This window comes from Polyodon spathula, chromosome 16 (genome assembly GCF_017654505.1).
Source record: "Polyodon spathula isolate WHYD16114869_AA chromosome 16, ASM1765450v1, whole genome shotgun sequence".
Lineage (NCBI taxonomy): Eukaryota > Metazoa > Chordata > Actinopteri > Acipenseriformes > Polyodontidae > Polyodon > Polyodon spathula.
Genome location: NC_054549.1, coordinates 11,967,149 through 11,979,893, shown reverse-complemented (window position 1 = coordinate 11,979,893; position 12,745 = coordinate 11,967,149). Strand labels below are relative to the sequence as shown.

The 12,745-nt window shown below is 39.8% G+C and overlaps 3 protein-coding genes across 4 annotated transcripts; 2 read left to right on the top strand and 1 right to left on the bottom strand.

The window, feature by feature from the left end:
• The first annotated feature begins 1,443 nt into the window (after positions 1-1,443).
• Positions 1,444-3,697, top strand: LOC121329321 (DNA fragmentation factor subunit beta-like). The gene is made up of 4 exons (XM_041274876.1): positions 1,444-1,587; positions 1,921-2,094; positions 2,509-2,609; positions 3,010-3,697. Exons 1-4 carry the CDS (start codon positions 1,510-1,512, stop codon positions 3,218-3,220), a joined length of 564 nt encoding a protein of 187 aa, XP_041130810.1. The 5' UTR covers positions 1,444-1,509; the 3' UTR covers positions 3,221-3,697.
• Positions 3,698-3,867: 170 nt separating this feature from the next.
• LOC121329320 (UPF0688 protein C1orf174-like) lies at positions 3,868-7,348 on the bottom strand. 2 transcript variants are annotated; one of them, XM_041274874.1, is made up of 5 exons: positions 7,242-7,348; positions 6,613-6,693; positions 5,676-6,050; positions 4,917-5,052; positions 3,868-4,701 (listed from the first exon to the last, which is right to left on the bottom strand). In XM_041274874.1, the coding sequence occupies exons 1-5, from the start codon at positions 7,254-7,256 to the stop codon at positions 4,658-4,660; spliced, it is 651 nt and encodes a 216-aa protein (XP_041130808.1). In that variant the 5' UTR covers positions 7,257-7,348; the 3' UTR covers positions 3,868-4,657. The 2 variants fall into 2 exon arrangements, with proteins under 2 accessions (XP_041130808.1, XP_041130809.1); XM_041274875.1 differs by lacking the exon at positions 6,613-6,693 and having other exon boundaries at positions 7,242-7,347.
• A 1,353-nt stretch (positions 7,349-8,701) lies between these two features.
• On the top strand, positions 8,702-10,787 carry LOC121328421 (UDP-GlcNAc:betaGal beta-1,3-N-acetylglucosaminyltransferase 7-like). The gene has a single exon (XM_041273068.1). It carries the CDS (start codon positions 9,252-9,254, stop codon positions 10,506-10,508), a length of 1,257 nt encoding a protein of 418 aa, XP_041129002.1. The 5' UTR covers positions 8,702-9,251; the 3' UTR covers positions 10,509-10,787.
• The last annotated feature ends 1,958 nt before the right edge of the window (positions 10,788-12,745 follow it).

The following is a 12,745-nucleotide window of genomic DNA, read 5'->3' as shown; positions in this document are numbered from 1 at the left end:
GATAACATAATAAGACAGCGCCCCCTGGTGTAGGTTTTGTCACATAGCAACAACTGAAGCTAAACTTCCAAACAAGAGGCCATTCCCATACAAACATATAATATAGCACCGTTATAAAACTCTATAGTTTCGTATAATATGCTATTGCATGCACTGCTGTTTACTGTAGGAAACTATAGTGTTTCTGGGCAGTAATATAGTTTGCATCATATGGCCAGGGCTTACAATATGGCAGATGAAGGTGCACTCTGTGTTAAACTTTCAATGTTTGCGGACTGGTACCATATACAACGTGACACCTAATGTATCAATTTTGCTATGATTGTAAATTAAGTACATTGATAGCTTTATGTTAAATTGAGGTGGTTACCTGAAACATCTCTATTGCTAGACTTTAATGTAACTTTTGTTCAGAAAGTTTCAGAATGGGTTTTTTAAAAAAAAAAAAAAAAAAAAAAATGTAATTGAATTATTATTTTTAAAACAGCTCCGCCCTGCTGGTTGCCGTGTGTGTTTGTACGAAGATGGAACTGAAGTTACTGAAGACTACTTCCGCAATCTCCATGACAACACAGAACTAATCTTACTCACCAAGGGGCAGTGGAATGGCAGTTAACAGTAACTTTTCTACAGTAGAACCCCCTGTTATCCAACCTTGGTTCGATAGGGCAAGTCACAGTGACAGCGGTAAGCTGATGTGTCAGTTGTTATGCATTCAGCACCTGGATCACAGAAGGATTCATGGATGTGCTAAACTAAAACTGCATTGCACCTTTAACTAAACAGATGAGGTGATAGGGACAGGAACAGTTGCCTCACAGTTTGGGAACCCCTGCTGTAGATTAATGTTCCCTGTTTGCACAGCACTGGCCAACATTAAACTTGTTTCATAGTTGCCACACTTGCATGCTTAGTGCTGATATGTTAAGTGGCTTGTGACACTCTGCCCTGTCTTGTGAATTCCTCTACTTCTAATAGTCATGTGCTATTGCTATAATGGCTTGTTTTTTTCTTCCTGTCTGCGTCCTGCAGATGTCTGTGATGTAAGCCACTTATTAGCCACTTCCAACACACACACGGACCTCCTCATTGAGTCAGCAAAGAGCCTCCTGTCTGATGAAAATGCACCAAAGAGACGTAAGATAATTCACAACCTGAGCGACGATGCAGAGGCTGAGAACAGAGAGGACGACGAAGACTGGTTTGAAGGTAACAATGCAGCCAAGCAGTCCAAGTTCAGTGTACTGCGTCGCTTCCTTTAAAACACGCAGGTTCATTTCATTTTAAAGCCTTCGCTGGAATGCTAGCAAGCAAAGCTTTTATATCTGTTCTCAAAATAGATGCTTAACACCAATAACAGTGAATTTGCTGTAATAATCCATGCAGATTATAAATGGTTCATTTGCTGCTGAGAAAGTTTGGTGTTTTTCAGCAGAAGCACTTTTCTGCTTTCAAAATAAGTATGCTGTTACTCCACCCACTTACATTTTCTGCATTGTTCTTGCAGGTATGAACTCCAGGTTTAAGACTAAATCAGCTTACATGAAATACAACGGTGAAAGCAGAGTGCGTGGCTACTTGAAGGAGGTAACTGACAAGAGGAATGGGTGGCTTTATTCTTTCGTTAAACAGGGTCACTTTTACCTTTCAGCAATTTAGCATATATAAGCAAGTGAGGTGTAGTTGTTGTTTTTATATTAAGTTGCACTAGCTTCTATACAAAACGTAAGCCATCTGATTTGGAGCAAGACCAAAGCACAGCAGGTTTTTACAGGTATGAGAACACGTTTCTGAATGATGAACGTTTTAATCAAAGGAAAAAGGGCCACCTGCAATGTGGGTCTGGATTATTGTACAATAGCGATTTAAAAATAGCACCGTATACAACAGGATAAATCCGGTTTGGTTTGGTTTCTTTAGGTTGAAGACTATACTGGGAGCATTAAAAGTCTCAAGGTGCAGGGCGAATACCAGAAGATTGTGGCTACCATGGTCAAACAGCTGAAAACTGTGAAGTACAATGGCTGTTATTTTGACAGGAGAGAAAAGGGAGACAACAGACTGTGCACCCCGGAGGGCTGGTTTTCCTGTCAGGTGTGTGTACAAAGATACAGCACTTAGTGTATTGAATTTAATAAAGATAGGGAAAAGGTGAAGGAGCGCGGTAAGATCTCTTGAGCTACTTTTCCTCATTTTCATCTTAACAGAACTTCCTGGATGAGTTACGAGCTGGGATAAATCTACACCTGATAAGATTAATCTGGAAACGAAGCAGCTACACTTTCTAAAAAACTGAAAATGAAGCGCAAATGACTTGTTTGTAAAAAAATAAAGTCAAGTGCGTGTCTGTACAGCAGTTGCTTGAGTGAGGTTACTTTCATATGTTCAGTTTCTGTATAATAAAAGCATTCTTTAAATCTTATGTGTGGTGGAAACCTATCAGGTGTAATGGTGTTTAATTGGTGTGTGATGCCTTTGCTATGATAATTGAAGATTATTCTGTTACAGGGTGCATTTGATGCAGACAAGTGCCTGTCTCTTCACTCTATTAATCCCTATGGAAACCGTGAGAGCAGAATCCTCTTCAGCACCTGGAACCTTGACCACAGGTATCTTTCTGTTATTGTACTGCTCCTTATTCAAGTTATCATCTGCTTTTGGTAGTTCAACACTCACTAACTCATCTGCTGAGATCAGTGAATGTGTATTGCACACGCACATCAATGAGTAGCCAAATGACTTCATAATGACCCTGTGTGTGTGTGATGTATCTCATTGGGTACCTCAAGAATAGGCTGCTTTAAGAATAAGCTGTACAAGCATCAATAAAGCTGCTCATTATGGGATAGTTAATAAATGATTCATGGTTGCATTTGATTTTAATAAAATATGAAGTGGAAACTTGTAAATACCCTTTGAAAAGATTCTAGCTAAGGGAACCGGGATTAGCTTGTACCTGCTCTGACATTTCTATCAGGCTGTAATAGGGAGATTTGTTTTTTATTTCAGGATTGAGAAGAAGCGTACAATCATTCCTGCCCTGGCAAAAGCAGTGCAAAACCAAAACGGCAGAGAAATCAACTGGGAGTATTTCTACAGCTTACTGTTTACCAGGGAGAACCTCAAACTTGTGCACATCGCTTGCCACAAGAAAACCTTTCACAATCTGGAGTGCGATGGGAGCAAAGTGTACAGTAAAAGAAAACGCTGTAGACAGTGAACGAGCGAGGTGTGAAACCAAAGCCTTTGAGCTGGATTCTCAAGGAAATGCACACACATAAGAAACCAATGAAGTTATGCAGGCTTGTCGTTGAACCCTACAAGCAAATCTTAGGGATACACATTATTTTAAAGGATTGTTTAAAGTGATTTTTATAGTTTTCATTTTTAAAAACAAAATGGCCTCAAACTATGTGATCAATAACCAAACAATAACCCCGTTTACATGCAGTAGATAAACATGAGCCAAACTTCCAAAAAGAGCTATTTGTGTTTTACAAGATTTTAAAATCTTTAAAAAAAAAAAAAAAAAAAGTATTGTGTCCCACTGCGGACTGATCATGTAAAATTATATTTCTATTACTTTTTATAAAATGAATTTACGTTTAGATATTTTTCATTGAGTTTTTAAATGAACTCTAACAGAGCAAAGGACAAGCTCACAAGCTGATGAAATAAACAGAGCTTCAAATACTAACATCAGTAAAGTTGTTTTTAAATTATGCAGAGAAAATAAAAAGATAAATCTTACTGTTGCTATTGTGGGTGTGGTTTTTTTTGGTAGGCAAGTGTGGAGACTTGTTCATTTTATTCACTTAAATGTAACTGTATCCCACTTATTATAAAACTAGAATGCACTATAAATGCTTTAATTTTAATAGAAAACTTTAATATATCCAGGAGAAAGGAAAAAACCAACACAACGTGCATGGTTGAAACAAAAATAAAAAAAAAAACTTTACAGGCATCTTTTAAACCACTGATAGACAATAAAGCTAAAGATCACTCCATCTGAACTGAGTGCTTATTCACAGCTCAAGAACAAAGTTTCCAAATAAAGGGAACAAACTTTTCAGAAGTACAGTTTTGCAGTTCTTACCAATACCTGATACAACAGTTAACACATTTTTAAAATGTGAATATTATTAACAATACCCTTCATTTCAGGTGCAAAGCATGTTCTTTTTATACCTAATCCAACACACTGAGATTTATTGAATAGTGTTATGCTAACAATCACTTCATTCAAAATGAGTCAATAAACATGTAACAATGTAACAGTAAAGAAGCTACAACTGCAGTAGACAAAGCATGGCTTAGAATGGTAATGGCATGGTGAGAGATATAAAAGGAGTACCTCACAATATTTTTAATACAGTCATTGGTTTAAAACCGTTTGGTTTAGTGCAAGCTTATTAAATAGGAAAGGACTGTCCACTGTTAGAAAAAAAAGAACCCATCTGATTTTGGCTTCTGTTACTTATCTCCTTCATATTAAAAAGACCAGTATACAGTATAACATCATCTGACCTCCACGATCACCCCAAACCTAACAGCTTGGGATTCTTGCCTGCGCAGAAGGAATGTAGTCACAGAATGAAAATGCAGTTAGGCACTTCTGACAAGGGGCTGCTTTTTCTTCCCCCCCTCCCAGAGATCAAAAGAGTCCGTTTTTCCTGGTTTTCGTTTGTTGCAAGACACCTGTGCAATGCATAAAAATTGCAATCAATAGAGATCTTTAAGAACTGGCCCTGCAAATAAAAAAAAGAAGCTGCAAGAAGTTAATATCTGAAACAGGTTAACCTCAACAGTGGCTGCTTTCATTTCGCATGGTTCAGGTGTTTTCAGAACCATCAGGAACTGTAAGTATTAGGTGACAGAATTTAACAGAAGCTGCTAGAGCACAGACTGAATACCATTTTGCTGAGGTGCTTCTAGGAGGCTGTCTTCATCGTCGTCGTCATCATCATCGTCGTCTTTGGCTATGAAGTGTAACTTTCTGTATTCTCGTCTGCTCATCGGCACAGCAGCTGGAGCCTTCGCAGGATAGTCCTGAACACAGAAATAACTGTATGATTATTCCTTTCTTAGCAGACACCCTTATCCAGGGCAACTTACAATGTATCACATCACAGATAATAGCAGTTCTAAAATTCAATAAAATCAGAGTTAATTCCATTGAGAGCAAGTAGTAAGTACCATAAATGGATAAGAACCGTTTCAAATAAGAGCAATTACAAACAAAAAACGCGAATACGGTTACCTTTAGGAGTAAAATCAAGTACAAGACACAAAAAGTATAATTGTGATTGAGAGCAGTAGCAGAATACAGCAGTGTGGAGCAGTTAGGTGCAAGCACTGATACAGATGGGTGCCATACAGTCGAGAGCTGTGAGGGTTACAGATTTTGAACAAGCTAAGTGACAAAAAGCAAGGGGGTTCACAATACATTATCTGAAGTTTTCCTTTAGCACTACATGGTGCTGGCATTTGCTAATATGAATAGACTTTGGCTGATCCAAGACTAAATTACATATGTAATGTAGGCTACTGAAGAACAGCTCCTGGAATCAAGTGAAAGCACCCAACACAGAGACTGACCAAGTAAAATAAGGAAGGGTGGATCTGTCCAGAAGCAAGTACGGGTAGACTTGAACAAGTTCCCTCAATCTTACCTGTACAAGTTCAATGTTCCCAAAGAACTGGCCCACAGGCATTGGTTGGTTGCTGTCTTCATCGATAAAGATGCTGTTATCCAACTGGAATTCAACTCTGGGAACCAACTGGGCATCCTGAATGCTGCCATTCTTTGCAGCCGTTTCTAATCGGAGGCAGCCGTCACTAGTCTCGTTAGTGTCTGGGTGGGAGGGCTTGTTCTTCCCGGTTTCTGTTGTGCACTGCTCCCCATGTTTCCCCAGGCTGTCTCTCTCCGCATTGCCATCTCCATTTTCAAGTGGTTTCCCAGCAGAGAGATGATCCACAGTCTCAGCCAGGTCTTCACATTTCTGCTGTTTCGAAGAACGCTGGGAAACAGCCTTCTTGAGAGAACTCTGGGGAAATAAACCAATACAACATCCGCTCATTGTTTCATAGAGCTTGTACCTTGCCTTGTATACAAGCTCTCATTCCCAAACCAATGGTCACATCTCTCAGGGAGGCAACGTGGCCCACATCACAGTTCCAGTCAAGACACCAAAATGCCAGGTCCTGTTTGGAAACGTCACACCTCAGTACAACTAAAACAAGACATGTACAACAGCAAAGGAGCTTAGCAGAGCCCACAGCAGCTAATAACTTAACATGATGCAGCTGGACTTCCACTGACAAATAACAAGAGACGCAGCCAGTGTACTTGCTGGGTTAGGACTGGCAAAGTGTTGGGTCATTATACACTTCACAAAGCATGCAAGTCCCACATGTTGCGCAAATATGGGCTTGTACCCCATTCTGCTTTAGCAGCAAGTTAGAATACAGTAAAAGCTCTGATATTAGTCTCATCCCTGTTTGATTAAACCTAATGGAAGCCACTTCTCAGCCACTTCTCAGCAAACAGGCTTGCAGGGTTTTAATAAAATACATTTCAAAAATCTTCAAGAGCATCCATTTGCTGACCTCGTATGTAGAATTGGCTTCGGAGTGGAGCACGCTGTTTTTTCTCTTCAGACGTTCTGAGCTGCGCACTTCACGTACAGCCTGGAGCAGCGAGAGAGCGGATGAACTTTCAGTTAATGTACTTCGGAACAAAGTATCGCCTAAGAGTAAACTTCTGAAGAAAACTAAGCAGATTAAAGCAACATTTTTAGCGGTATTTTGTTATCATCCTGTTCGATCTCTCCCTGTGACCCCACTCGTACACAGTCGGCACGACCGCGTTATTAAGCATCTGTATACTTTAATCAACTTTTCCACTAGCTATGTGGAATATATATGTTAATCAACGCGATAATAAGAGTGTGACCACATGGGAATTACAATCAGAGATCAAGGACATTACTAACTCAACCGGAAGGGGATTCTATGCGGGAAGCAAGCATGTATTTTTAAATAACACGGCAAGGTGAAAATGTAGTTTGGAACAGGAGACAGCAACTCAAATTATTATTTCAGCGAGTAACGAAGAACGGTTTACGTTAGGTTAGAGACAGGGTTTTTTTTTTTTTTAAACTTTCTATTTTTTTTTTTTTTATTTACAATAATAATCACAAAATATTTACATGCTGTTTATTGGTTACGTTACTTACCTGTTTGCGCCTCATGTCCAAATAAAGGTATATATCACATTGGATATGTAGGGAACACAAAACAAATATACACACAACTTCTTAGATCCTAAAGTGAAACCAATGGCGAGGCAGAAACGCGGTTAGTTAAATGACGTATTTGTTACTAAGCCAAGCCCCGCCCCTGGTTACGTAGCCATGGTGCGGGTCACCGGGATCCATATTTGTGCGTGGCATGAACTGGGACGTGTTTGCCCGTGTATAGAATAGAGTTTATCCCAGTGTGCAATCAGCTTTGCATTTCATCGCTGTGCTTTGTTGAAAGCCGTGATCTGACTGCAGCAACTAAAATCAGTTATATTATTATTACTAAGATACTAAAAACGTCAAAGGTGTTGCCGTCAGGCTAAAAAGTAAAAACAGATAACATTTTAAGAGCTAATGGCTGATGCTTCTGCAATTGTATGCAATACCACGTGGTGGTGGTCCTGAGCTGGTGTTTCTGTAGGGTGCATATTTTCCAGACAGCTGACGCTTCCTTCCCAGCACCTGCAATACCTCAGCAGTGATTGCTTGACAGTGGAGAATTGCTTTGGATCGTGTCTCAAACAAAGTTCTTACTGCTCACAGTTGCCATCTGCTTATATATATTGCAAAATGAGATAGTGACGTGAGTTTACATTGTTTTAAAGCCCATACGTGAAAGGGAATTACACTATATATATATATATATATATATATATATATATATATATATATATGTGTGTGTGTGTGTGTGTGTGTGTGTGTGTGTGTAAATGTATCTATACAGTAAGTGAGATTGTTGTAGTTTTGCCGTGGTATGCTCATACAGTCAATCACTCATGCATTGCTTTGGAAATCAAGCAACATTTAAGGATAACGATAACATCCTTGAAGGCACTGCCCTACAGGGATGGTAAAGCATGTGTGAAGGGGGACATCAACTGGGAAAGAAGCAAGGAAGCGTGAGCGACTCCAATAAAGGAAAAGGGTGAGCAACGAGGAATACAATGAAAATTTCAAGTGTTTAAGGACAGCAGAGAAGGGCTGTGCTCTATCAAATGTAACACACACACACACACACACACATACGTAACTCAACCATCTCGCACCATCTAGTTTTGCTTTATCTTAATGAGACGTGATTTGGTTTTAGTTGTTATTGATGTAACACAGGTGTCATAATTCACTAATCTACTAAGCGATGTACAGATCCCAAAGAACGAATGAAAGCATCAAGTCTCTGATGATCTTATAACAGATGCACCGGTGTAACATTTCTTAAGTTAAATAGCCCCACAGCTATGACCAAAAGTGCATCGCCTACAAAATTTTAGGATTGATACATCATTTAAAAAATAAACAAATAAATAAATAATAATAACATTTAAAAAAGAGCGATGCGTGCTGCTGGAGTTTCACAACGGTTTCTTTATTTTGCAGCCAGTGAAAGAAGAGAAGCCAATGAAGTGCTTCCTTGAGGGCTGATGGTCCGGGGTGGAGAGTTATAAAAAAAAACGCGCAGATGAGCGACCAGGCAGCAGAGATGAATGAGAAAGGAAACAGTCGGAACTAGCTGCGAAAAGGAGAGCGTTAACCACGGTGTCGCTGCAGAAAAAAAGAGAAAAGGCAAACATGAAGTGAACAAGGTGGACGCTGTCCTGTCGGAGCGAAGGTTTTTTTTTTGGAAGTTATTTGAAACCCAAGCCAGTGGCAAAGAACAAGCAGACCGTTTTCAAGTGAGGTGCTTTACCTACCAGCATGCACAAAGATGTGAGTTTTGAAGAACTATTTATTTATTAATTACAACTCCCTTTCCCTGTATCTACTGGAATACGTGTCGCAATGGTTGCATTTAGTTGCTTTTGGAAAACGTAACCTGTGCACGTCGTAGACGAGGGAAAAAAAAAAATGGAAATCTTCAATTCTATACAACTCTGGCTGGTGTGGATTCATGTGAAGCAGCTGTAATATAGCCATATTTATTTATTTATTCCTGATCTTTAAGACATGGAGTATTTCTTTAGACGAAAGAGGGTTTTAAAAACTCTTCTGAGTTTGTCTCTGCTGTTTGCAACATTGGTAGTGATTCACAAATTCAAGCTGGTTGATGAGCGAGCTAAGGAGAGTATGCTGTCTGTGAGGACGCATGAGGCTGCAGGGTGGTTTCATCTGGAAAACGACTTTTACCAAAGCTACACGATCATCAAAGGAGGTTTAAGCAAGAACAGCTCGCCCCCCGCACTCACACACCGTTCAGAGGGGGCTAATCTGACCGCCGTATCGAACGCGACGGCCACCGAGTGGGATATCAAAGCGGTCAATTGCACCGAGAACTCGGAGCTGAAGAAAATGGATTGGTTTATACGCCTGGACCCGAGGTTTCACCAGTTTGTTCTGTACAGGCACTGCAAATACTTCCCAATGCTCATAAACCACCCCGAGAAGTGCAGTGGCGACGTGCACCTGCTGATGGTGGTGAAGTCCGTCATTGAACAGCACGACAGGAGGGAAGCGGTGAGGGAGACGTGGGGCAAGGGGCAAGAGATAAACGGAAAGACAATCCGGACTTTGTTTCTGCTGGGGAGTCCCTCGGCGGGGAAGGACTCCAAGAACCTGCAGAAACTCGTTGAGTACGAGGACAGAATATACGGAGACATCCTGCAGTGGGATTTCATGGACACTTTCTTTAACCTCACCCTCAAGGAGGTGAACTTTCTCAAGTGGTTCGATATTTATTGTCCCCGGGTGCAGTTCATCTTCAAAGGAGACGACGATGTCTTTGTGAACACAAACAATCTTTTGGAGCTTCTAGGTTTTAGGAAGGAAGACCCGAAGGCGGGCGGCTTGTTTGTGGGAGACACTATTTCAAAAGCCGTCCCTATTCGTAACCGCCAGAGTAAGTACTTCATACCCAAAGAGCTTTATGATAATCCCTACCCTCCCTATGTCGGTGGGGGCGGATTTCTCATGGCTTCTGGACTGGCCAGGAAATTATTTGCCGTGTCTGACAACACCGAGCTATTCCCCATAGATGACGTGTTTCTGGGCATGTGTCTCCAAAAAGCTGGTCATGCTCCAGAAACGCACCCAGGGTTCAAGACCTTTGGGATAATGAAACGCAGCGCCAGCCCCATGAACAACGACCCCTGCTTCTATAGAAACCTACTGGTGATCCACAAGCTGAGTCCTGAAGAGCTTCTTAATATGTGGAAGATTGTCCTTAATGAAGATTTAATCTGTTCCAAAAGGATTATACTGCACTGAATCCAATGCACAGTGTAACTGTGGAACATGGTCAACGCGGGGGGACCCGGGACCCTCAACTTTGCCAATGACCTTATGCATAAAAAGCATCTCCTGTCCGGTTTGTATTGTGCAAGCTTGAGTATATACCGTATACGTCTTAGAAACCCGTTCGGTACAAGCAGTACAAACCTCGTGCAATCTTGAAAAACAGCCCATTATAAAGGTCTATCCCAATGTTTACCGTTTGCAGAAATAAACAAAACAATAAACACTGTTGTTAAAATATATATATATATATATATATATATATATATATATTATATATATATATATATATATATGTTTTTGAAGTCTATTCTATGAAATGGTTAAGTATGGAAACTCTGCACTTTTATGAAACTGAAACTGCGGACAGCACCCACGTTGATTTCCTTCCAGAATACTGTTATGTTTGTATGTCTGTACAAGTGAACCACCCGCAAAAAAAAACTTACCTGCTTTTCCATCTAGTGCACAGACTGTTAATATTAAACAAACACCTCACAATTCATCTTAAAGTAAAACTGAGCACGACTGTCGGACACTGCAGCTTGTGGGAATTCTGTCAGAAAAATAACACCGTGTAACAATTTATTTTATTTTGTTCCTGGGTAGTAAGTGTTATTTCCTAATTGCTTATGCCTCAGAAGTATAGAAAATGGCTATTATTCCCCACAAACTTTGTATTTACAGTATAATCGTAAATCTCGAAAAACTACTCACTTCTAAATCATTTGTAGTCATTTTTGTATTACTTTAGTATAAATACGTCTTAATTTGGATTCATATGTTGTTTTTTTCTGACTTTATGTGAACGAAAAGACACACATTTGCCCGTTTTCCCATTGGAAATAGTGATATTTTGAAATATCACTGTCCTGGTCACAAAAGCAGTTTGTGGGGAATAATAGCCATTTTCTATACTTTTGAGGCATAAGCAATTAGGAAATAACACTTACTACCCAGGAACACAAACTGTGTTACATAGTGTAATCGACCTCTCAGTCTGTTTCTTTAACTGCTGTCATGCAGCCATTGCCCAATTACGCACTCTCTTAATATTTAATGAGACTGTGGCTCACAGAGATAGATCGTGCAACATGAACCGGGATTATTCATTATTCAACGTGAAGAAGATCGTTTCTTTTTAGGTTAGGAGGAAGTCGGGTGCAGTGCAAGTCAGCTTCATCCACACTAATGCATGATGAAAGTCTGTAAAAATACATGCTTTAGCCAAGCTTCAAACTGATACTCAGGCCTTTCCCACCGTACAAGCAGCTAAGCAAATTTCGACTTTTGAGATCTCACGGAAAGTAACCAAAACACGATTGGTTTAGTCATTGACGGCTTACAATGCAAAATGGCATTTTAAAATAAAAATTAATAAAAAAAATATATATATTTTTGACGATAAAGCTTTGTTGTACGTTTGCTAGATAAGAACTAACTAGGGCCCGTGAAACCAGCCGAAAAAACGCATTTTCTTATTTATTTTTTTATTTTATTTTATTTTATTTTTCTGCCGGCCGGGCCTTTCCCGTTTTTTGGAAACTTTTGCTAGACAACTCTCGGGACATACCTGCAAATGCAAGAAAGTGTCTTGCAATCCCTTAAAATAAATAAATACATAAATGCAATAACAATGCAAGCGTCATAATATGACAAGGGGACAGTTAAGAAAAAACAAATTTAATTGTGAGGTTGTGATGGTGCTGGACCCCTATACTTTTTTTGCAGATTAAAACAGAATGACACCCTACCAATACGAAAGAGCCTGAGGTTCAAATGAACTGTATTTCGAGAAGATACAGACAGTGCTGGGAAGGGCTGATAGAACAGGGTCAAAACAAAGTGAGGCGCTTTGATGTGGTGTCACTATGAAGTGTTGTTTTTTTGTCTTTAGATTTTGAAATCTGACACGTGTTTCATAGCCAAAACTGCCGTGTGAAGTGGTAAGCTACCTCCACTTAATTCAGAGAAGAGTTTTGCCAATTATTTGATTGGCATCTTATTTGAACCCGTTTGAGGTATTCATAGATGCAGTGCATTTAAAAGGAACACATTCTGAAGCAGAATTTTGCAATAGCAGCAAGCAGATCAGAATAATTGGCACACCCAGTTTTTTTTTAGCATACAGGAAAACCTAACCAAACTGTCAGGTGGCATGTCCTCTTTGAAGAGCCTACCACAATACCAATACTTATCATTTCAGTTGT

Bases quoted from the DNA above. Each gene is read 5' to 3' on its own strand.
- LOC121329321 (XM_041274876.1), top strand. From the start codon at position 1,510: ATGAACTCCAGGTTTAAGACTAAATCAGCTTACATGAAATACAACGGT. The intron at 1,588-1,920 runs GTAACTGACAAG...TGGTTTCTTTAG, and splicing joins TGCGTGGCTACTTGAAGGAG to GTTGAAGACTATACTGGGAG. The intron at 2,095-2,508 runs GTGTGTGTACAA...ATTCTGTTACAG, and splicing joins AGGGCTGGTTTTCCTGTCAG to GGTGCATTTGATGCAGACAA.
- LOC121329320 (XM_041274874.1), bottom strand. The intron at 5,053-5,675 runs GTAAGATTGAGG...TTCTGTGTTCAG, and splicing joins GGAACATTGAACTTGTACAG to GACTATCCTGCGAAGGCTCC. The intron at 4,702-4,916 runs GTATTCAGTCTG...TGCATTGCACAG, and splicing joins AGAAGCACCTCAGCAAAATG to GTGTCTTGCAACAAACGAAA.
- LOC121328421 (XM_041273068.1), top strand. From the start codon at position 9,252: ATGGAGTATTTCTTTAGACGAAAGAGGGTTTTAAAAACTCTTCTGAGT.